General features: G+C 35.2%; 1 protein-coding gene across 2 annotated transcripts; it reads right to left on the bottom strand.

Moving 5' to 3' along the window:
- Positions 1-5,467: 5,467 nt before the first annotated feature.
- On the bottom strand, positions 5,468-19,757 carry LOC120623393. Of its 2 annotated transcripts, none has more exons than XM_039889407.1 (10): positions 19,247-19,757; positions 15,802-16,863; positions 14,885-15,343; positions 14,271-14,411; positions 13,578-13,688; positions 12,904-13,031; positions 12,386-12,454; positions 11,211-11,375; positions 10,004-10,125; positions 5,468-8,798 (listed from the first exon to the last, which is right to left on the bottom strand). In XM_039889407.1, the coding sequence occupies exons 1-10, from the start codon at positions 19,551-19,553 to the stop codon at positions 8,594-8,596; spliced, it is 2,769 nt and encodes a 922-aa protein (XP_039745341.1). In that variant the 5' UTR covers positions 19,554-19,757; the 3' UTR covers positions 5,468-8,593. The 2 variants fall into 2 exon arrangements, with proteins under 2 accessions (XP_039745341.1, XP_039745349.1); XM_039889415.1 differs by having other exon boundaries at positions 12,904-13,022.
- Positions 19,758-24,761: the final 5,004 nt, after the last annotated feature.

Below are 24,761 nucleotides of genomic sequence, written 5' to 3'. Positions count from 1 at the left end.
TGTTTTTTTTTTTGGGAAAATTCACGAACATAAACTACATGCGCGACTTTAGTGTCAACTTATGGAAAGAGATGGCGGTGTGACCTAATTAAAGTACCCTGATATTGGAAATTGAGAACAATACGTCGCAAATAGTTGACACATCCTATTTTTCAATTTGTATTAGAGAATTGATGTATTTTCACTAATACTTGATAATAATCGTCAAAACCCGCCAAGCCTTATTAGGCTAGCGCGGTGGGTCAATGATCTGATTTTTCTTTATGAAAGAGAAACTCTCTCCAGCAATGCGAACTAAAAAAATTACGATAAATTATACACCAATCAAGTTATTATTGCTAAGTTATTTTTGGTTGATATATATTAAAATTATTAGGAAACTAAACCGGAGTTATGTATAACAACACAAAAATCGTGATTACATTAGATTAGAGGAGGTTACTTCGTTCGCGAATAATGGAAATTAACAACTTCACTCGCAAAATAGACTCACCATTCATTCACTACAGAGTCAAATGAGTTCTAACTTAATTTAATTCACTTTCTTTTCTCTAGCTGTGTTATATTTTAGATTTATTTTTAGAGAAAACTCTTAAATCTAAAAGAATATTGAAATTATAATAATCCACACAAACCGATGTATGTCTACCGCTGGACATGTATGTATTCGCATGGATTTGCACACTTTGATCCACCTATGACCTACTCGCATTGACATAAATGTCCACCTAGTTGGAGGTCCTCTAACACAAAACTATACTTTCCAATGCAATTTTTTGTCCTTTATCATTTGAATTATGAATGAAGTTGGTTCATTCGTCGTCAACCTAAACATAAAAATTGAGTCCTCGTCTATATGTGGCAACATATAAATGAGGTCTCAATTTTTATGTTACTCAGATTTGGCAATTGTCTCCAAGAACTTTCAATGTCTGAAACGCCTAGTGAAGATAAAATGAATAAAAAACGTTTACTATTATTACATGCTATTAGCTAAAAATAGTCAAATAAGTGTGTTTGAAGCAGTGCATGTTTGTTTCTTTAAAAAAAATATTGTGACACTAATGTAGCTCGCGTTCTTGCTTCGCGTTTATTCCGGTTTTAAAAAATCCCATGGACACCTTTTGTTTTACTGGCATAAAGCCTATGTCACTCTCCGTACGTTCAACTAACTCTATGCCAAAAAGCAAGTTGACTGTTAGCTCGATTTGGGCGTAACGGAAGGACAAACAAACAAACTATCGCATTTATAATATTGTAAGTACAACTCACGGTTGCAAAACAAAAGTAAACACAATTTAAATAACCACGAGACAGACTCACCTATTGTGCGTTAGCAACGGTATTTTATGTAATTATTTTTTTCCTTATAGTACTTTTTGTCGTCCTTAAAAAAATAATTGTAAGCACCCTCTGATTTGCTGAACTAAATGAGTGGACTCGTTGACGTTTATCTACTCCATAGTATTCAGTATACTAATAGTATTTCCCGTACCACTCATACCTCAGGCCGAAGACACTAAAGTCGCGCATTTGAGATTACAAACGTAATTAATTTTTGTTTTTGTTCTTGATTTTTAAAAAATAACCGCGTTTAATTTTTTAATGGAATAAAAAAAATGAATAGCACAATAAAACTTTTTTCCACGTTCGGTTCGGTTCGGTTCATTTCGGTAAAAACTGTCGTAATATATCAGCTGCCTTTTGTATGTTAAGTGCGTGTGTATGAGATGACTACGCCCCGCTAGCGACGTACGTACGGGACGTAGTTTTGTATCTGTAGGTATATTTATAGCCGAACCCCGCTGCCCTTCGTACAATTAAGAATGCGCAATAACGAGTGATTAATATGTATAAAGTAGTTTAGCAATTAGCATATTTTCTATAATTTTCGATACGTAGATTATATACTGCCAGTGTCGATGTATCTTAACTGAACGTGTAATGTGTATTTATAGAACTACCCGGCTCCGGTGTAGGGGACTCGTTCACTTCAAGTCCATTCGAGAATCAATGATGCTATAACTAACGAAAAAGAGGTAGATAGAGGTTCAACGACATCCCTGGCATTTTGGTGAAGCAATTTAATTTGGTCTTTTTTGGATGGACTGCTTTGATCTTGGCTAGTTATCGCCCTACCGACAAAGCCAAACTAACCAAACCGAACCGGTTTAATATACTGCCTGCATCACCACTTACCACAAGGTACGGTTGCAGTCGAGGGCTAACCAGTAATGGCATTAACAGGTTAAATTTACGACACGCAAACTTTCCTATTGTAAAGAGTTAACATTAGGAGTTCTTCTGTATCACTCTACACCTTTTTCCTCACATGAGCTTCATTACAAAATTAAAATTCATTAAAATTATTCTTACCGGGGTTTGCTATTGCAAGCATTAAAGCCGTTTCTGAAGTATAACAGGCCGCCCTGAAAGTGTTTAAACTCTTACAGTCACAAAGAGTTACATTGTGATAATATCACATATAATTGTAGCGTCGCACTAACACGAGCGTCGCACTAACCCGTTATAGTAATCTGTTGCTACTTTTTTACATCGAAAAAAATCATTGTTGTTACGATGTATGATTTCTGTGAAAACAGTTCGGGTTGGCTAATTAGCAAAACTAAACATTATCTACCTCTTTCTACTTACAACATCATTGATTTGAGGAAGGAACCTAGCGTAGCGTAATGTAACTTTAGTTCGCGTGATCAGCTCCTTGACATAAGTAGGTGATACGTCCGTTGCCAATAACCAAATAGTATTGAACAATTCCTCCTTTTTTAACTTTCATAGTGAATAAGTGAATGTACTTGCGCACAATATGTATGTGAGGACGGTGTTAATTAACTTTTGTTTTGTCGTTTAAAGTGCAGCCTTCGCCGCAAATATTTTTGGTAATGTTTTACTCGTTTAGGGCAAAGATTTCAATCGTAGACGTTTCGGATCTTGGTAGATACTGATACTAATGATATATGGGTGAGCTTACGAATTTTGCCAAAATGAAAGGAAGGCGAGGGCATGTCTACGGTTTCAATCTTTGGTGTAGGGCGGAATCGCCGACGCTGACGTCACAGCCTGTCTGTCTCGCTGTAGATAATATAATGATGGCATTTAAATTAGTGCTGATAGATTTTTTTCCATTTGTAGCACAAACTCGTTTTTCTCAATTGTTCGGTAGTTTTATTTTATTTAAAAAAAAAACTAATATTTAAAAAAAAATTGGTAGCATAGCTCAGAGTTCAGACACTTTGTTTATTACGGTATTCGAGATCCGCACTTTTTGCATTCGTTACAGACGGTCAGTTGCGGGTTATGGTCTATTTACTCTTAATACCTACGTTTAAATATATACTGAGAAAAATCTATATTTTTAACAAATTTAATTTTAAAAATATACCTAATTAATGAAATTCCTAAAGATTAAAAATGAAATTTTTAATATTTACGTGTATAGTAGTGTACCTACTGCGAGGTGATTAAAATAACATAACGCTTATAATTTTATTGTTTCACAAGAAAATCGCAAAAGATAATATATTATTTACTGTCCATGAAATTAATCTATAACTGATGTGTACACAAAAATCAGTATGTTTCAGGCATTTTGAATCCGACTTAATGTATGTAAAAATAAATGTTGTTTTAAAATTGTGATTTTTTATTTTTTTTCCTTCCCATCGAAGACATTGTGTACAGTAACATTATCTCCATATATTTTATTACTTTTAAGTGCCCGGTAACTACACAACGGGTGATAGTTGTTATAGCCCAGTGGTTAGAAGTACAGCTTCTACAGACTTCTAAAGTTTTTTATTTAAGCAATTAAATATGACAAACTTTACCGGTTAAGAAAACATCGTGAGAATACGTAATGTTTGAGTTTTCCATAATGTTCTCAACAGCGTGTGACCGCCCTTGAGGACTCCGCCTTAAAATTCGGAATGGAGACCCGTACTTTGTAAAGGGATGGTGAGGGGTAGAATAATGATGATGATGATGTACTCCTCGGTCAAAGCAGAGCGCTGTCGTCACACTGCTATCTTTCTATTGAATGTCCCAGATTTGCAGCTAGTATTGACGATATGGGTTCTTCTTTATCTGGGCAATTTCCGTGCGTAAGTACGTCGCTTGTTGTGCTTCGAGATTTCCCGCTGTTCGCTACTCCAGCCATCCAAGCTCATTCCAGAAGTCTAGCATGCCACTCAGGTTGCTAAGGACTTCCGCGAAAGTGACTGGGGATCTCAGAAGAATCTCACGTTCCTCGACGAAAGTGGTTAAAGATCTTTTCGAGCAGAGTTTATTTTTGTTCTATTTAATATTTTTTACACCACTCTCTCGACAATGCCTTGTTACACAGCCTAGTATTGAATGGTCAAGTTCATCAAAACATTGTGATGGCTTAGCGGGTGGATTCCCTAGGGGCTTTTACGATTTGAATAAGGTACACGGCGTATCTGAATTAAATCATTAGAATATCTCATCATACGATAGAGCGAGTTAGCTATCCCCAAAACGTCGTCCCTGTTTTTCAACAGAGCCTGTGAAGCGCGAACCAGAGTATAGGTTAAAAAAAAAACACTCAAAAATTTTTTTTTATTGCCTCGCGAAGTATTCAACTCAGGGTTAAAGCCCTGTTTGTCACCTGTTTTGGGCGCATCTAAAATTCCTCGTTTGTTTGGGATTTTTCACGGCGCCGTAACGTTGGACATTGCTTAACCCCCTCATCGAATAATCTATTATTACTGCTCAATAACATTAAGGAACAAAAGCATGTTCATAAGCAAAACTATGCCTGGAGGTCATTGACCTTTATCATGCGAGTAGCTGTGGTTACTTTATTTTTGTCTCCAATTGCTTGACGCCATTTTGGCGCTCGAGTTGCAAAGCTATAATAAGAGCATTCAAGGAACTGAAATTTGAATTACTAAGAAAACACCTAAAGTTCTCCGCATATTATTACAGGTAGGTACTCTTTGGTACTCCCTGTCAAAAGTGGCTCTTCAAATGACAAGTATTTGTCGTTTTGGGAGGGTAATCACCACGGGTAATTAAAAAAAAAATCATGCTCTTACCTGCTATCTTACTAATTTTATCTGACACTTACACCGACATTAAAATGATTACTTATTATTTTTTCACTGTTCCATAAACTATTTTAAAAACTAAAACGACAAATTTTCGTTTTTCGGTCTAGAAGATAAGGTGCGTCTTTCTTCTTTTATGGCGACTACGGCAGCTGGCGCCGCGCGGTTAAACACATAAATTTGGCGTACTCTTACGTGGTAAGTGCTCTCTCGCGTGTTATTATACTTGCCCCATCTTACATCGCCTTCCCCCTAAAGAGTAGGAGTACGAAGTGCTACTTTGTATCTCAGGAAAACAAATTGTCCAACGGGGTTGGGCAAAAAAATAAAAGCGGACGAAGAACGCGGGCAACAATTAGTTAATTATAATGCAAAAGTTATCAAAAAATATTTTTATTAAAACCAAATTGACATAAGTGCAATGTCTGAAAAAAGAATTACAATCCAAGCTTAAAATAACATGTCAGCATCATGTATTCAACGTGCGAGTTCGTACAAAACCTTCGTTTGTAATTAAAACAACAAAATTACTAAATAAATATTATTTACAATTCTATGGCAATGTAAAGGTACAAACATCTTTGGACTCGCCTCTAATATATTAAAAACATATATCTAAACCGAATGTGGCAAGTCTTTAATTTTATACCAGCATAGAAACGTATGTTGTAGTAGTAATATGTAGCAGTAGTACTTCTCCAGACAAGCTCTGTCACAAAAACTCTACTACGAACGCAAGTTGTTTTGTTTCATTAAGTTATTATTTGAAGTTGGAGTTTTTCAACATATGTTGTAATTTATATCTAGACTGGTATTTAACTAAAAACACAGACATTAGAATGCAGACAAAAAAGTGAATAAATTAAAATAATAAAAAGCAAATATAAAATGCGTAAAATAAAATATTATGAAGAAATAAAATTAAGGATCAGAAATTCTTTTTAGGATATAATGCGAAAACCTTTATAAACCCTAAGAGGAGCTAAAATGCAAAACCCGACTTTTCCATTGTTATCTTAGATTCTCACATACATTTTTGGACATTGATAAGTTCTTATAGGAAGATGTTTTAGAATTTAAATCGAAAAATACGTTCTTCTATTACATTCTTATTATAACACATGCATGACTAAAATTTGTGACATCATAATTTTAGGAAATTGTATGAAGAAGTGTCATAGACTGAGTTTGGAAATCAAGATTACAATATTACAGTGAATAATGGCCCATAAGACTAAGTATTATTTAAAATAGTCATTACACATTAAATAGAGAGCAAAGTAAGCGTTTGACTGAGGTAAACATATTACAAGAATGCTCTAAAGCAATGTGCAAAATCAAGTCTATCTGAGCAATGTTCACTTTGCACATGCAGGATTTGCCTGTAATATGTTAAAATAAAACTTAAAACGAATAAAAATTGTTTAGTGCGTAAATTATCTGCTATTAGATAAGATTTAAGAAATGGTAAATAATTTACATATGTACCATTGATGTTAGAGAAAGTTTTCAAGTAAAATGTTGACAGATTAATGGTACTTTACAGTATATTTAACTTAATTTTCACAATTGATGCTTGAGTTACTATGGCATTCAATGGAAATTTTTGACATCAAACTGAGTATGGATTAATGAGATGTCATAATAATTGACCTTTAAAAAATGCGTTTTGCATGCAGTATCAGAAAATCAAAAATCAAGAAGTTATCAGGGTGTTACTTTTAAATTTAGAGTTTAAAAAAAAATGCATAATCTTACCAAACTAAGTGACTATTGTACAATTGTTTTAAAGCATGTTTTCTAAATACTATCAAGAATATAAAAAAATATTACAGTAAGTACTCAATCTTGTTTTTAAATATCTCTTAGAGATTCCAAACATATCCTAAAAAAACATAATAAATACCAGAACAATCAGAAAAATCAAAAAGTTTGTAGCTTGGTAAAGTTAAAGTCCATGCCATTATGGTGCCCTGGTAAATTGTTTTGCAATATATTATTATTTGTCATAATTTTACATAAATAAAATATGTGACATGAAGATATATATATATAAAAATGCTCTAAAAGGCCTGTTTCGTTTCGTCAGTTTGCTTTACGCGGCGTCTCGATTAGGAAACCCCAATACAACATCGAAAATGCCCATGAAATTTTATGTTACTAACATTTTCATTTTTATATATTTTCTTAAACTTCTTACGACAAATAAAATTAACATAAAATATCTATTTTAAGGCACATCCATAACAAATATTTGCACCAATTTGGCACATAAAGTGAAAACAATACCGAATTACAATATAATTGCAGTATAAAGCAATCCTAAGGATTAAATTCTAAAATCACATATCTTGGTCCCAATCTAAAGTTTTGAGCATTCGTTATGTACCAGCTTGGCCTGTGAGTCAAACTATGCCTTTACGGTTTCAATCTTGTAAGGGCAATAATTTATCGTTCAACTTTTTGTTTAGTAAGTATAATCAAATGCTAATGATATAGCTTTCATGCTTTATGCAAATTTGGCAAAATCACAATAAACATTGTACATTAAAGAATAGGAGATACTATCTGTTCTACCTTTCAGATCAAAATATTGTTCCCAATGGTTGGAAAATAACTTTTGGAAAATGGTATCCAAAATTGAATCTTTGACGCGTCCTGCTACATAACAGATAAGCTACCTTATCTATTTTGTAGGAGAGCTCTAAACCAGTCAGTGAATTTTTTTGAAAGTTTTTAAAAAGATGGCAATGCAGATTGTTTTTTTTTTAATCGAAACAAAAACCACTTTTCTGGTTTTAATTATCTCAAGTACACTGTCTATTTCACAGCAGCAAACTTCTATGCAGCCATCTGTAATTGCATGCCAGAGAAAAGGACATTTCTGTAAGTAGATCTCTGCTCTTTTGACTGACTGGTCTTGCTAAGCTGTGTTCTATTAATAATAAAATTTCCTACATGTATGCCACATCTGAGCGTACAAACGTGCCATTCAAAACGTACTCACGGGCACACTGATAAAACGTTAACGCTTTAGAAATCAGTCCAAATACATTAACTTGCGTTCACACATTAAATCTACAATTGGTCTTTGTTATGGTTTATCGAATTATGCAGCACAATAAAAAAATATATTGAATTTAACGTTATTATAGGCATTACTTAACGCAATCCAATTCAAAAATAAAAACGTCACTTGTACACGAGTAACATAGAAACACTTCACAAACCAATCCAAACTCATATTAATATAACATGATCCATATCAACAGTGGCGGTCACTTCATACATGCACAAAAGCACTGCATACCCAAATTATTTTATATAACTCGTATTGGAGTGGAATTTTTCCATTTTACGCCATCTAGTCGAAAACCCTGTGCACGCCACACACATCAACATATACAAACACAGTATGTCCGTAGATGTGGATCACGAAAAGGCACTTAAGGATTGACACCATTCAAAATTTAATGTAGTCACACTCACTAACACTTCACAGATCAGTCCAAATACACATAAAAGTTGGGTGTCCCACAGTAAGTTGTGGCGAGACCTTTTCCCGCGGGAGTGGGGGCGCTGAACGCTACGTCGGAGCGGACGACCGCCATCCCATGCAAAAGGGAGGCGCGGGCGCACTCCAACAGTCTCACCGCAATGCCCTTGCGTCGAAACGACTTGTGCGTCCAAATCCGTGATACCCCGCACCTAAAAGAAGACAAAATATATGCTTATTAACTGCTAATGGCTTCTAAAATTGTTCATCATCATCAGCCCAATGGCTGTTACCCGCGGTTTCGTCGAGTCATTTTCTTTCATATAATTTTTTTGGTTACTTATAAAATAAATAAATATACTACGACAATGTACACATCGCCGTCTAGCCCCAAAGTGAGATTAGCTTGTGTTATGGGTACTAAAAAATTAATTACTACTAGTTATCCCATTCTTACGCGTTTATTACAGTTTTGTATAATGAGACCCGTTACTTTTCCCGGGATAAAAAGTAGCCAATTTTACTCACCGTCCTTTTAACTAACACTATGGCAAACTCAAGTCGATTTGTTGCTGAGTCAGGTCGTTAAGGAAGGTCAAACAAACACACTTTTACATTTATATACATTAGTTAGGATTTTTAAGAAGCAAAAAAGGAATATAACATTGGAAGCACAAAGATGTCTGAGTTACAAACTCGCTAACTTAAGATTATGAGGATACCAGGATACAAAAGTTATCTCACTAACTGAAGTTCACGTAGTTAAACTTATCAATTATGAACGATTTATGACGATAAATTCGACGTCACAGAATCGATTTTTCAATTTCACTCAAAATCAGCACAACTGTATAATGAATATTTTTGTGAATAATATACATAAGTACTTATAATATACAGATAAACACCCAGACACTGAAAAACATTCATGTTTATCACACAAACATTTTCCAGTTGTGGGGATCGAACAGCCCACTGCACCAATCGGCCGTCATAAATCCCAAACGAACCGTACATTTTCCAGGATAAAAATAGCCTGTATTTATTGCGTAAAAGAGTAGAAATGTTCATGCAGCCATACAAACTTTCGCATTTATAATATTAGTAGGAAGTAGGACTACCGGCCCACTACTGTGCAGGGAATTAGAATGAGAATTCTAATTCGAATTCTCCTCTTAGAATGAGACTAATTTAGAACATAGTTCACCACACTGGCTTAATACTGATAAAGATAGACTTCACACTTTCTTCTTGACTGCACGCTTTGACGATATTATAAACTCAGGTTGCTTGCAGGTTGCACTAAGTTGTGATAATAGTTAATGCATGTACACCAACCTGTATTGGATCAAGGTGTTGAGTCTCATACCCTTTCTCCTAAAAGAGGTGATGACATAGAGAATCAAGAATGACTTACTTGACAGGATAATCTTCAACACTGCAGCAATCTGGCTCTCCGGGTAACAGTTTGTAGGCCCTTGACTTTGGTTCCATTATCAAACATCCAACTATTTGCTTCTTTTCAATGAACAAGTATGCCTGGAAGAAACAATTATTATCATTTAATTATCATCATCACATCAACCCTTTACTGGCCCACTACAGAGTACGGGTCTCCTCCCACAATGAGAAGGGGTTAAGGCTGTAGTCCACCATGCTGGCCCAGTGCGGATTGGCGGACTCCACACACCTTTGAGAAAGGTTTCTCACGATGTTTTCCTTCACCGTTGAAGCAAGTGATCTTTTAACCATTTGATCATTTAGTCTTAAATGCATGTAATTATGTAACAACTTTTCAACCCACAACTAACCACAACGTTCTAACCGACAAACAGATCCTTGAAGTTTTAGAACCTTATATGGATTGAATTTTTTTTTTATAACTAAGTCAAATATTTATTTAAATTTTTAAATTATGTACATCTATCAACACTCTTGGCACTATCCCGTTCTCTTGCTATAAGTCCCATCTACAAAGGTTGCCTGTAAGAGATTGCTTGCAGTAATAAGGCCGCCTTTGCGTGTCTACATTGTGTACTGTATACTCCTTACTGTTTCTTTTCCTGTAAGTTATACGTGCAATAGTGTTACTTCTTCAAATTTTGTGATTTTTTAAAATACATCATTTGCATCCATTTTATTCATCCCTAATGACATAATATGTGAAAATTTTAAGTGTCTAGCTATCAAGGTTCATGAGATACAGCCTGGTGACTAACGAAGACTGACCGGACAGATCCTTTGGGCACGGAACTCTAAAAGAGAAATAGCCTTTATATCGAAAACCATAGATGTTATCTAGATTACCCCTTTCGACACTACAGGAATGAGAAGGGTTTAAGGCCGTATCTGGCCCGTTGCGGATTGGTGGATTCGACACACCATTGAAAACATTATGTAAAACTCTCAGGCATGCAGGTTTCCTCACGATCTTTTCCTGCACCGTTGAAGCAAGTAATATTTTAATTACTTAGAACGCACATAACTTAGAAAAGTTAGGTTAGGATTCGAAGTCGGCCCCCCGAAAGTGAAGTCGTGCTCCTACCCAATGCGCTCTCACCGCTTTAGTAACTTACAAAATAGCAAATACTGTAAATATTGAAGCTAGTAAATCGTGAACTCACAGTATAAGCGTGTTGTTGCCTCGGCAGTTCCGGAGCGTATCCCAGTTGCGGGTGGACGACTCGAGATAGTACACTTTCCACTCGCTTCCAGCCGGATTCGCCTCCGCGAATTTTGATGCAACGGCCGGTAGCCGTTCTGTCTACTATACACTCTTCCTTCCAGCCCTGGAGCAAAAACAAAATTGTTTACCATTCCAAAGATAGAAAGTAATACATACAATATGTGTAAACGAAAACCAAAATATTACTTCAAAGGCCTTAGAGGTACATTATTTACGGTCTCTGAGACTTATCTGTGAAACCGAAACGCTAAAAGTTTATCAGTAAACCATTGCTATAGTTTTTACTAAAATAAATCATAAACAGCCCTAACATCACATATAAAGTAAAATCAAGGGACTCCTGCCACTTTAGTAGGTGCGCGTCGCGTAGCGTAGGTACTATGCACGTGTCTGTCTTTTATCTTCAATAGGTTTGCCATAAGTAAACACTAAGAATGTTTTGAATTAGTTTGTATTGAAAAATTAGTTTGATTTAATATTTTATAGGGCGATTTAACACTTCGTCATTCGGTTACACGTTGTATAAACTAGTGTTTTACGCCCGAAAAAGCAATACAAATAATACAAGCGTAAGAAAGTAAAGCAAAGAAGTGTCACTCCACAAACGTAAATTTATACAATATTTGAGCAGTCACGACACGACATGCCACTCGGTTGGAATTATTTTCAACTTTTATCAAATTTACTCAATTCTAACCAAAGCATTTGACATATTAAGTCACCAAAATCTAAGTTTAAAAAAACTTAGGATAGGCATTGTAAAAGTTATTAAAAGCCTACCCTTAAGTATTTATCGTACTGGAGATTTTGTTCGTTTTATATCATCTGCATACCCTTTGCACGCCACTGCAATTATGTTATTATTTAAATAAACAAAGATTTAACTTCTTAAATATATGATATGTTATTTTGTTGTTATTAACCTACAATCACGCAAAAAAAATAATAAGGATAATTGTCACTAGGTCAAAAAATCAAGATGGGTGCCTCAGGGTAGGATACTTAGACCCCATTTATTCCTGCAAGTTGTCGACAGTTTTATGATGAACCTACTAAAATTTCACTCAAAGGCTTTATATTTAATTACTTATAAATCGTTATCATAATACTTACATTGAACCTTAGTACATCGGTAGCGTTGTGATGAACTAAATGATCATGTTCATCTTCAGGATCACCAATCTGAAAAATATTATAATTTAATATAATTTTTAACATTGTTTCTTTGTGTACTGTAAATTGTTTACCGATGGCCCACTCAGCTGTTACTACGTATCTGGTGGTACCGTGAACTGACTGGAAAGATACTAGAATTAGGCTGAACTGCACAAACGGAGCTCTTTTCTTTTGCAACTACCTATTCCCTAAATCAATGCGGAATAAACCTTAATAAATAAACAAACGACGTTTTGGTAGACACAAAAGAAAACCCTTGATATTGACTACTTTATTATTTATTCCACTACAAGTTAACCCTTGATTCAAATCTCATCTAGTGGTAAGTGATCATGCAGTCTTAGATTACAGAGAGCTCACCCATTACATTTAATCCTTAATAAGTAATCGGGTTTAACGCAAAGAAGTAATCTATGAGAAATTAAAGGATATTCAAAGGAATTTAAAATACGGACCTGGTAAATAACGCCGCATTCCGTGCACTGCGTAGCACCGAATTTCTTTTGTCCAGCATCAATGATGTATTGATTATTCCCACTTTTAAGTAAGACTTTCTTGCTTTTTTCCTCAGCAGCTGACAAATCATAAGCAACAAAAGTTGTTATCAATAAGGACAAAGATAATTCAATGAAAGATTATGAGAATACATATCATTTAAGTAATATTTTGATTTAAATTTACTAGGTACCCATTAAATTATAACAAATATAAAATCATTAATCAGTAAACTGTACTAAAGTTATTAGTAATGGTTAACCAATAATTACTATCGCAAGTTATAACTAATTATCTAACATAGATTTATATTATAAAATAAATAAATAAATGAATAAATATACAACAACAATACACACATTGCCATCTAGCCTCAAAGTAAGCGTCGCTTGTGCTATGGGTACTAAGATGACTGATCAATATTTTTATGAATAATGTACACATATACTTATAATATACATAAAGACACCCAGACACTGAAAAACATTAATGTTCATCACACAAACATTTTCCAGTTGTGGGAATCGAACCCACAACCTTTGACTCAGAAAGCAGGGTCGCTGCCCACTGCGCCAATCGGCCGTCAAATGCTATATATATGTTTTATATTTTTATTTGATGACAACTGACTTACCTGATTCCTTAGATCTTGGAATACTAATGCCAGGGTTAGGTTCACTAAATATGGAGAAAAGTTTCTGTGGTTTCTCCTTGTTGTCTTCGGTAGAGTTGGCGACTTCTAAGTCTGTAATATTTATATTTATTATTAATGGACTGTTAAAAAAAAATTACTAACTTTTTTAACCTACTTTAATGAACAGGTAAAAGAATACTGTCTCCTTAACCAGGGGTTCCCAAACTGGGGCCCCGTAGAAAGTACAGAGGTGCTTCTTCTGTACTTCAAAATAATCAAAAAGAATATTTTTTGATAGTTTTTGTGTAACAGTGGGGTTGTCCCACAAAATTGTGTGGAGATCACTAAGCTATCCAGCCAACCTATTGTTGGGGTAGTTTTATTTTTCTTAATTCTTTATTATTTATTGTGGTTTTATAATGAGGGTGTTTTATTTTTGATTGTGTTCTGCCTAAGTAACAAGTACCTATCTATTTTTAATAGCGCGCCATTGACTTAAAAAGGTAGGGAGCACCTGTCTTAAACTATTTAAGATTTTGCACACCCTTTCGAATAAAAAAAAACCATTGAGAATTTGAAGTTGAATTTGACGGAGATAATTAAGTAACTAAATACAACATCCACCATCATGGAAGTCATTAGAAAGATTTATGGTCTTTATTCATCGCGAAGTATTATTTTATTGTGACTCACTTGTGACATAAGACTCAGATTCGGTGGAAGACAAAACTGCATCTGCATCTATGTTATTGGATTGCACCATTTGTAATATCTGCTCATCGAGCATTTTTAGTTCACGCTCTATTTCGTCCAAATCTGGTATCTCTTTTTGGCCTGAAAAGAATTCATCATCATCATCATCACATAAACCCATTACCGGCCCACTACAGAGCACGGGTCCACCACGCTGGCCTAGTGCAGATTGGTGGACTCCACAAACCTTTGAGAACATTATTTAGAACTCCCAGGGATGCAGGTTTCCTCACGATGTTTCCTTCACCGTTGAAGCAAGTGATATTTTAATTACTTAAACGCACATAACTAAGAAAAGTATGAGGTACGTGCTGGGATTCGAACTCGGACCGCCGAAAGTGAAGTCGACCTCTAACCCACTGCGCTATATATATTCCAAGAGGAAATTCAGAATTTATAAATTTTCAAATTTATAAAAAATATGGGGATTGGTAAAAGAACATTTATCATTGTAGCTGCGCGAGCTGTGAGGTAAATTGTTTTGTCACATTACTCAAGAGTATATATGGATGTTGCAATCTAGAATTTCTGGAAGAACTCGAATATTTACATACCATGTACCATTGTTCCGTCCACAAGTATATAGCCTCCTTCCACTGGCAAGTACTGTCCATCTTTAGACATATCCCCATGAGCATTAACGTGGCCTTCCTGATCCATCATTACTACATCTTGACCGGATTGTACTACACTACTCAAATCAATCACATTCTGTTGCATATTAAGACCATTTTCAGGTATATTTTGTTGTTCTTTTGATGCTAAATTAGCATTTGTAGCACCCAATTCCACAATAACAGTCTCAGAATCCAGCGGTTTAAAACCATCCATAACTGGTACTGCGGTGACAGGCTGAAATATTTGACTGGTTGCTTCAATGACCGTGCTGTTGAAGCACGGTAACTCCTGAGGCTTTGTGTAAACCAGTTCGGATTCCGGGACCTCTTCCTCAGTCCATTGGCTGAGTAGTGCGTCTATTGTTTGCTTTTCTTTGTCAAAAGGGTCTGCTTTGTCTACGAAAATAAAATATGTTTTCACTAAAATGTAACAAGAATTAGTAACTTTATACTGGTTACAGTTTATATTAATTTTAAAATATTATTTACTGTAAAACTTTAAACAATGTTTCTCTTCAGCCCAGCTATTCTATTAAGCAGGTAGAAATTCAGATTATGTATTTTTAATGAGACAAAAATGACTGTGTTGTATCAATTTTCGATTAGTGATTACCTAAAGAATAACTTACCCCACAAATAAATTGTAAATTTATTTGCATTTTAAAAATTACATACGCAAACTACAAACAAGTAAATATTTCATAGATTGACTCAGTTTGATTCTTCTCACTGATTCACTACATTGCAGTAATTTTAGAAAATAACAGAAAAAAGGGCAATAATTTGTAAAGAAAAATTAACCATGATTGCAACAACTCTTAACTAAACTAGTAATTCAGCCTGTTGAAACTTACCATCAATAGATGACTGGCTTATGATTGAAATATCGTTATTCAATGACTTATTCGCTGTAGAATGTTCAAAACTTGCATTAATATTGATAGGAGCTGAATTATTAAATCCTTGTCCACTTGTGACTTTCGACTTAGGTATTTTCGGCTTTCGAATTTTATGCCTGACACCCATATTAATCTGACCAGGCTTCCTTTTACGTCTATGGGAATGAGAATGGGAGAATGGACGACGACGTTGTGTATTCACAGTTTCTATAGCATTCGATAGTTTTGCAGTGATGGTGGTGTTCAAGTCTGGGTTTGATTTACCATAGAATGACTTAGTAGAAAGAATTTCTTTAAGTCTGTCGCTATTGAAGAGAGATAATCGAGCTTTCGGTGCTACAGATGGATCTAATCGAGGTTGTTTTGGCATTGGACCTATATCAGCCATCCCTTCGTAGTGAAGCCTTTTATAACTCTTTTCACTCTCACAAGACTCTGGACTCTCAGCTATTTCTATAACTGATCGTCGGTGACTCAATTTCGGGGGAGATTTATTTTCTGAAGTATTGTGTGGCGTTTTCAACATCTGTGTCGGTGATAAGTAACTACTCATATCCATTTTAGTCAAGCAGACTACTGCGGTTTTTATTGGAGTGACATTTTTCTTCTGCTCAACTAATATGCCTTTAAAGCTCTGGAATTTTGGCGTCATTTTGTGCCTTCTAGACGAGCGTCGTAATGTTTTAGTTGGCGTGTTTTCTTTTGAGTCAGTGCCTGAATCAGTGTCAAAATTGAGGTCTTTTAGCGAACTGCTGCAACTCTCTGTTTCCGCGATAAGACTGGCAAGGCTTTTCCGTGCCTTGCTTGAGGTTGAGGAGACAGTATGGGCGCTGGCACATGAATGAGTAGAAGATGGTGTGCCCGGGTGGTGTTGTATATGTGGTGTAACTGGTGTTGATAAGGAACCACATTGTGTATCCGGAAAGGAATGTCTAGTTTGATACTTCTTTAACGTGAAGGGGGACTTCATGAAGTTCTTCAAACTGTTCATAGACTTATTGTGGCCTCTTGTTTCATCTGTAAAAAAAAATTGATTATGCTCTTAGATTCTGCTGACCAAAGTTTCGAGAGCAAAATGTACTTCTTTTTTTTTACATTCATTATAAGCTCTGTTTCTACTAATGAAGATGTGTAATAAACTGGAAAAGTATTTTTAATTTATAAGTTTAACTTTATTTTTGTAATTTATGAGATTTCCTGCATTGCCAAGACTATGTATGCCTTCCAACTAGTGTTCTAGGCTCATTTGAATCATCTTCATTATGTAGGTGGTTTACAAGTCAGCACTACTTCAATTTTCAAAGAGATAATGAAATAAATTTAACACTATTTTAACACTAGCTCCTACTCTACTACTACTAGCTCTTACTCACTACCTCTTTTCTATGTTTTTTCCTTTTACGCCATTGGTTGCCTGGAAGAAATCGCTATGTAGCAATAAGGCCACCAAATTGTACTCTCTTGATTTGTATTTATATCTTTGTAACTACTTTTTGTTTCTTTGGTGTACAATAAAAGTGTATTCATTCATTCATTCATTCATTCAACACTAGGTTGAAGTGGTAGGTATGAAGGTCATTCTTCTTCATATTGTAAAGAACACTCAGAAGAATTATGCACATGATTATGAATTATTATTATGAATATATATTATGAATTTTCCTTTGTACATGCAACTTAAATCATTTTTTTTCCAGTATGTTGAATACATTTTTGCTAAATAACATAAAAAGTATCTTGCGTTAATCAAGGTTATAGTCTATTCTATCTATCTATTGGCAAAATTTCATCCTAATTTTAATCAGACACATGCTAGACAGATATGTGAATGCAAAAAGTTTGGGCATGTGTTGTTCAGTAAAAATCAAAAAACAAATGTTTTCACAAATGTTACGGTAATTTTATTAAGTGGGTAAGTAATTAAACTTTTGATAACTACAAATTCATATTGGCCAGGTATTGAGTTGGTGGGTATTTCGATATAAATATGGGTGCATTTTCAATACAATTCAGTCCTACATGGATTCGAACAATCCAAAGATGCCTCCCGGTGTCTTAGTTGTTTATCACAAACTTCCCATAAAGTGAACGAAAGTGATGAAACTAAGTGTGAACTGTAGGGCTAGTTCCATTTATCAATAAACATTGTATTAACATAGAATAGTTTTTGGTGTCAATTGGAGACAGTGAAACAATAAAGATTTAAACCTAATTCAGGCTGCAATAGTTTTGCAATCGTTTGTCATCTTTAACTGCTTTAACAGCTTATTTCAAATGTCAGGGAGTGAAAATGTTTAGCCACATATTTTTAAAGACCCTTAATATCACAAAACTACAGTGTGGTATTCATGTATGTTAAACTATTTTGATTTAACTATATCCAATTGTGTGGCGACCAAAATCTATAAGATCTAAAAATAATGCCATTCTTGTTCACAAGAATCGTGTTTAAAGAATTGTGTGGCGACCGAAATCAATAAGATCTAAAAATAATGCCATTCTTGTTCACAAGAATTGTGTTTAAAGAATTGTGTATAGCATAATTTCTATGACATAATACTCAATAACAACATCTGTGAGAGGCCACAATTGCCCTCAAGGTCTGAGTTTCAACACCTTGAAATGTGAGACTTATAGCTCTTACTCTTGCAACTAATATGAACTATAACTTTACCATATGACTGTATGTTAATTTAAGTTGTAACTTGTACATCCAGCTAATTGCAGGCACATGAGGCTTAACACCTACACCTCGGGTTATGATTGTGTGGCAATAAATAAATAAATACTACGACAATAAGCACATCGCCATCTAGCGCCAAAGTAAGCGTAGCTTGTGTTATGAGTACTAAGATGACTGATGAACATTTTTATGAACAACATACATAAATACTTATAATATACATATAAACACCCACTGAAAAACACTTTCAAGTTGTGGGAATCGAACCCACAGCCTTGGACTTGGTAAGCAGGGCTGTTGCCCACTGCGTCAATCGGCCGGCAATATGTAGGATATGTTTTTCCATGCCCTGCTGTTTATAGGAGATGGATTTCCACTTACCATTAGCCATTTCCTTGGTCCTTTAATTGTAATGATATAAAAAAAAGCTTTAAATGTACCAAACTGGGCAGTAGCCCATACAAATCACTTACAGAAGTATGGAGCACAAATCAAAACAAAATACTGATGAGTTAACTAAAAAAGTAGGTATGTAGGTAATTTATATTAACTTTTATTAAAAACCAGAGCTATTGGCAGCTATGCTTGTTGTGCATAAATAATTTTGACCTACATAGTAATTACGGAATGTACATCCAAAGCATATTTTTTCGGTTAAACTGTAACCGATACTGAAAGTAACATTTAGTAAAAGGCATTTATGTGTAATGTACTAACGCCAAAGGTTCCTTTCTGGTGTTTTCGGTAAACTGTGGTCGGTTTCATCTCCAGAGCTTTGGTCCAGGGTGCTGATGATCCCTAGATCGCACTCATCACTGTCGCTTTCGCTGTCCACCACGGGAAGATGCCGGTGTTTCGTCAGGGACTCCCTCGATGCCTCATTCTCCACAAACAAAGATTTCTTTCTTTCAGACATTTTCGGAGTGTGCGTATGAGGAATACGCAAAGATCGACGTGGGGTTGTCACAGACATTGTCTCCCCACAATTGACTTCATAAATACAGGATTTTTTGGTATCAACCATGGAAACACACGCGTCCACTTTTTTAGCACCTGCCTTTCGCGCCTACATAATAGCACATTCAAGCAAACTTTTGTTAAAAATAACTACATAACTTGCGTTTAACTATTTGGAATGTGTCACAATTAAAATTTAGCCAGTTTAAATATAAAATTTAATACTATAAACATCTAAACAACTGGAAAAGAATTCTTTACACTACCGTTTGCCAGCAACCATTGTGGCATATTGTTTGGCGCGTAAACATCTGTCATATCTGGTGTTGCTACCATGAAAATAAAAGATATAAAACATTTTATTATAAAAAATAAATTTTCTGTTCTTCTTTTATGTCTAAGAGATGTCCATTTTTATTTATTACAATTTTGTCAGAAAAATCATCTTTTTAATATACATTGTCCAAGAGCCAAAGATAATTTGTTGCTAAATAATGATTTGTTTCGTTTAGTTTCGTTGCAAGCCTAATTTATTAGTTGGCGCCATTATTTTAATTTTGAGATTGTAGACACAACATTATTATGGCGTAATTAATTTTATTAGAAAGATCTTGGAAAGCTAGATTTATCATCTTTTTAGTGCGTATAGTCATGAGCAATCAATGTTGCAAGGAAAATAAAGGCTTATGAGGATATCCCTACGGATATAACTAAATCAATAATCCAAGCGGTAGTTAGACGATCTTTAATAATAATTTCTCGGGATCTTTGGTTGCGCAAGCACCTTCTTGATTTGCAATGCCAGCCTTCTTCCTTGACCCACCCACTTTTAATGGGCACCGGCATGCTCATCAAAATTATCTGACTCTGTGTTAGTTTCATTAATCACAGCCAGCGCGTCTTTATTGAATAATTTAATTATGATGACTTGAAAGATAGAAAAATCTGCCAAGAAATTGTACAAAATATGATGCAGAGAATAATATATTGTGTTTAATGCAGGAGATGTGATAGGTGGACATTATCTTTAATCGTTTCACTTGAGTTTTAAAGGTGCTCCCACATCAGCATCGTAGGCTATTGGAATACCTTGGTAAATACTCTAGATAATATACCAACACATTCTCTCAAATATAAATTGGTGTACAATAAAAGTGGATTCATTCATTCATAAATGTGAGTATCTATGTAAGTATCTAACAGTAATTTCCCGTTGGAAAAATATAAGCTTATGTTGTGGCTAATGGTGCAAATTGTGTTATAGGATTCTAAACTAAATTAAAAGGTCTAAAAGTGTAGTGCTTTCCTTTTCCAGCAGGGCTAGCACAGGCAGAAGACAAAAATTATATCCCTCGTTATATCCCCTGACAAGGGATATAATTCACGTGTCCACCTGCTAAAGCACGGGAACGTGGAACAGGTGAAGTTTACCCCCTCTTATTATAACACATATATTATCAGTATATTATTTCCATTTGTGCGCCAATGCTCGGAACTCTAGATAAAGCTGTGGCAGAAGATTTATCCTTTCCCGGGGAGATAATTGTCTTCTGCCCACGCTAGCCATGCAGGGGATATAAAGTGAGAATTACAGCACTAATTTACATTTAACACCACAGAAACGTCACCATTTGTGCAAATTCTGTTGCACACAAATCTCTAAACTTCTTAGCTACTCTAAGTATCTATATACCTACTTATGTGCGTTATTTTCTACCTATTCTTATAGAAATTTTATGGTCATGAAACTCAACTCATTGGTTGTTAAACAAATATAATTGTATTTGTTTCTAAAAAACTATTTATTAATTAAATAATGATATAAGCGTATTTGTTAAAAAACAATACAATTTAATAAAATATCTGGCTTATATGAATTTATATTTATCAACAGTTTAATTATTATAAAATTACTGTAACACTGTACTGTAGAAAAAGTAGCATAAGCCAACGTTGGACAGCAGCGAAAACTGTGCGAAAGTAGCCCTCCGATGACCAATCTACCTGCCCATCGTTTTTCTCAGTCACTGTTCATTGCGACCTCATTCCCAGTCACGGTAGGGCAAAGAGTGCTAAGAATCTTTATGCGATCTCCAGCTACCACACAAAACCACTTTAGGCGTTTTTAGTAGAAGGCAGAGAACAGATATGTTCAGTACAGTGACATTATTTGTAAAGGCGCAGATAGTCTACTGGTTAATACATGCTCACTTTCAGGACTATCGATTTCCATTCCCGGCACGCACTTCTGACATTGTGTAGGGGTTATGTGCGTTTTAAGCAATGAAATATTACATGCTATAACGGTAAGTAACGTGCGGGGTTTTAACTAGAGTCGGTATGAAGCAGGAAGATCGCATAAAATTGAAAAATTCTTCTTCTATACAATTTGTATGAAATATTTAGGGTAGGCAGTGCATTTGTGCATCTATGAAGTACATGCTACTGATAACGTTGAAGGAAAAATGTGGTAAGGAAACCTGTATGCCTTAGAGTTCTCAAATGCGTGTGAAGACTACCAATCTGCACTTGACCAGAGTGGTGGACAACTACTTAAGCTCTTCTCATCCTGTGAGGAGATCCATGCCCAGTATTGGACCGGTTTGTATTGATAATGATCAAGACTTAAGAAATCCTTACCAATATTATAAAAAAAATAAAAGCGAAAGTAATAGATTGTCTGTTGAAACACTTCATCCCAGGAAAACAAACAATTCCCACGGGATTCGTAAAAAACCGTAATAAACACTGATGAAAAACGCGGGCAACATCTAGCAGGTAATATCTCGTCAAAATGTTCACAAGTGTTCACATGATGTGTAATCAAATTGCGGTCACTGACGATATACCTAATCTAAGACAAGCGGGCCAAACTGGAAGGAGTGTATAGCACTTCCCAAAACACATACTCCTACTCTGTTTCTATACAGTATCTTAACTTAACGCTTAGTACCTTTTCCTTCTTGTTTAGGATGGGAATAAAAAACAGATTAAATAAAGGTAATTATACGACTGGTGTGGCAGCAACTTTAGTACAATTTGTGCGTTTAATTAAATTTATCAAACGAAGAGGATTATATTGTTAATTATTGTAGTCTGTGGCTTTGACCTCAGGTCATATTTATACTTCTTTAACCCAGTATGTTAACAAGGCTCTTTTTACAAATTAATCTTTAGACTGCAATTTGTAATTTTATTAGGTTTTATTTAACTGAAGAATATATAAAAAAAAACGATTGAATATAGGTACTTAGATATGTAAAGTTTTATAGATAGAGATTACGGATTTTAAGACAGGTACGGGGTAACGGGACCTATCTTAAAATCCGCCGAACACATCCCTACTTTTTGTCCTTCTTTTACGAAGCAACTAGAAGCTAGCTGATTATAGATATTCTATACCTAACCTATTTTTTATTGGATAAAAGTGGAATATCAAGACTCAAGTGGTTGCGTGCACAGGGCTTTTGAGCAGGGTATGCATAAAGCCGGTACACGGCACAAAATGGAAAAATTCCCCTCCAATACGACTTATATAAAATAATTTGGGTATGCAGTGCTTTTGTGCATGTATGAAATGCAAGCCACTGAGAGTGCGGTACTTTGTAGGAAATGTTCCTTGCGTGACCTGCTAAGTGTTGCTCTTTTGATAAGCGATTGTTTTTAACCTTTCATCAAGTGGGCCATCTTCATGGTACGTCAATCAAACGTCATAAAAGAAAAAAAATATCTAGGAATACCGGGAACTGTGGCTTTCTGTAGAGCCACATTTATTAAGTAGCGAACCTAAGTAACCTAACCTGCCCATAGGCGGGGCGAGTTTTCGCTCGGCAGCATCATCAGCCCAGTTCAGACTAGACAGGTGACTGCATAAATACCAAAAGAACGGGTGGAAGTTATAATGTTTTTGTAAATAGAGGTAAAATTAGGCAATCTTAATTCTAAACGAAACCCTCCTACGAGAGAAGATTCAACTTAAAGCTGAGACCTAACATCCTAAGTATTGATTATACTAGAGTAAGAATAAAGCGATACACAGATCCGACGAAGTTGTCTTGACAAACAAACAATCGAGGGCGTCGAATAATTGAAAACTGCTAAGCTTTGTCTCTCGCCTATGGAAGTGTACGTACCGATATAAGCTAGGAACTAGAAAAACAGAAGGACATTACGGGTTCCCGGGTGCTGGAAAGAGACTGTGCTGCACCGAAAAATGCAGCATTGGTACACCTTTGGAGGGTTCGGCAGGCTGCTGACAACGATGGAATGGGATGGGACGATACATTGGTGGGTCAAAACAATGGCATGAGTGCGGTTAATACACAAGTGAATCCAGTACTCTTTTTTGCCACTGAGTTCATCGAGACAGAGTTTTTAGTGGGTGCAAGATATCCGTTTCCCAAGCGGAGTGGTATGCGTCACACACTTTCTGTGTAAAAACAAAAATACATTTGGCAATTGTAGACCTGTGTGGCCAGACGACATCAAATGACACGCAAGGGATAGCTGGACAAACGGACAGTGGGTACAAGACTGTGGAATTTGCTTCTTTATCTTTGAATGTCGGTTGATGTGAAGTTGTACCTAAGCGCAAAAAGGTTGTCGTTAGTACTTGCTATAATCCAACTGTATTTATTTATTTACTTATTGTTATTAGGTACACAAAACAGGTAATAACTAAAAGTGGATCTAAATATAAGTAAAAACAAGTTTTGTTCTAAGCTACAACCCAAAGTATGTGTACACAACTTGAAATTAAATTAAACAAAAAGTAAAGATAAAATTAAAGTTGAAACGAAAAAGAAACACTTAAATAATATTTATATAATTTCCCTAAAGTTTATGTGGAATAGTGCTTCATAATTTGATTTTTAAAAATATTTATCCTTTTGTTAAAAATGTCAATAGGTATTACGATTACTTGATACTAAATCATTATAAAGGCGGCACATGCGAAATATGGGATTTTAAAAGGAAGTATTATTATTGTATTATTATATTATTGTATCCTGGACTTTCGCTTACACCAGCTTTTATCTAATACTTAGGTAAGTACATCTCCAGTTTGCCTTGATAGTGTAGAAACATGTCATTGGGAGCTCGCATATTCAATGGGAACCCATTATGATAAATGTTATTGTTATAAACCGTACACAATGTTTAAAATTGAACAATGTATGAGAACGTTTATAAATATTATTCTTTATTAATTCGTCTTAACAAAGCCTTAAGCACGGCTTGATTGGACAGGATACAGGAGACAAACAAAATGAAT

Source organism: Pararge aegeria, chromosome 1 (assembly GCF_905163445.1).
Source record: "Pararge aegeria chromosome 1, ilParAegt1.1, whole genome shotgun sequence".
In the NCBI taxonomy this organism is placed as follows: domain Eukaryota; kingdom Metazoa; phylum Arthropoda; class Insecta; order Lepidoptera; family Nymphalidae; genus Pararge; species Pararge aegeria.
The sequence above is the reverse complement of the archived record's forward strand: the minus strand, read 5'-3'. Positions and strand labels throughout refer to the sequence as shown.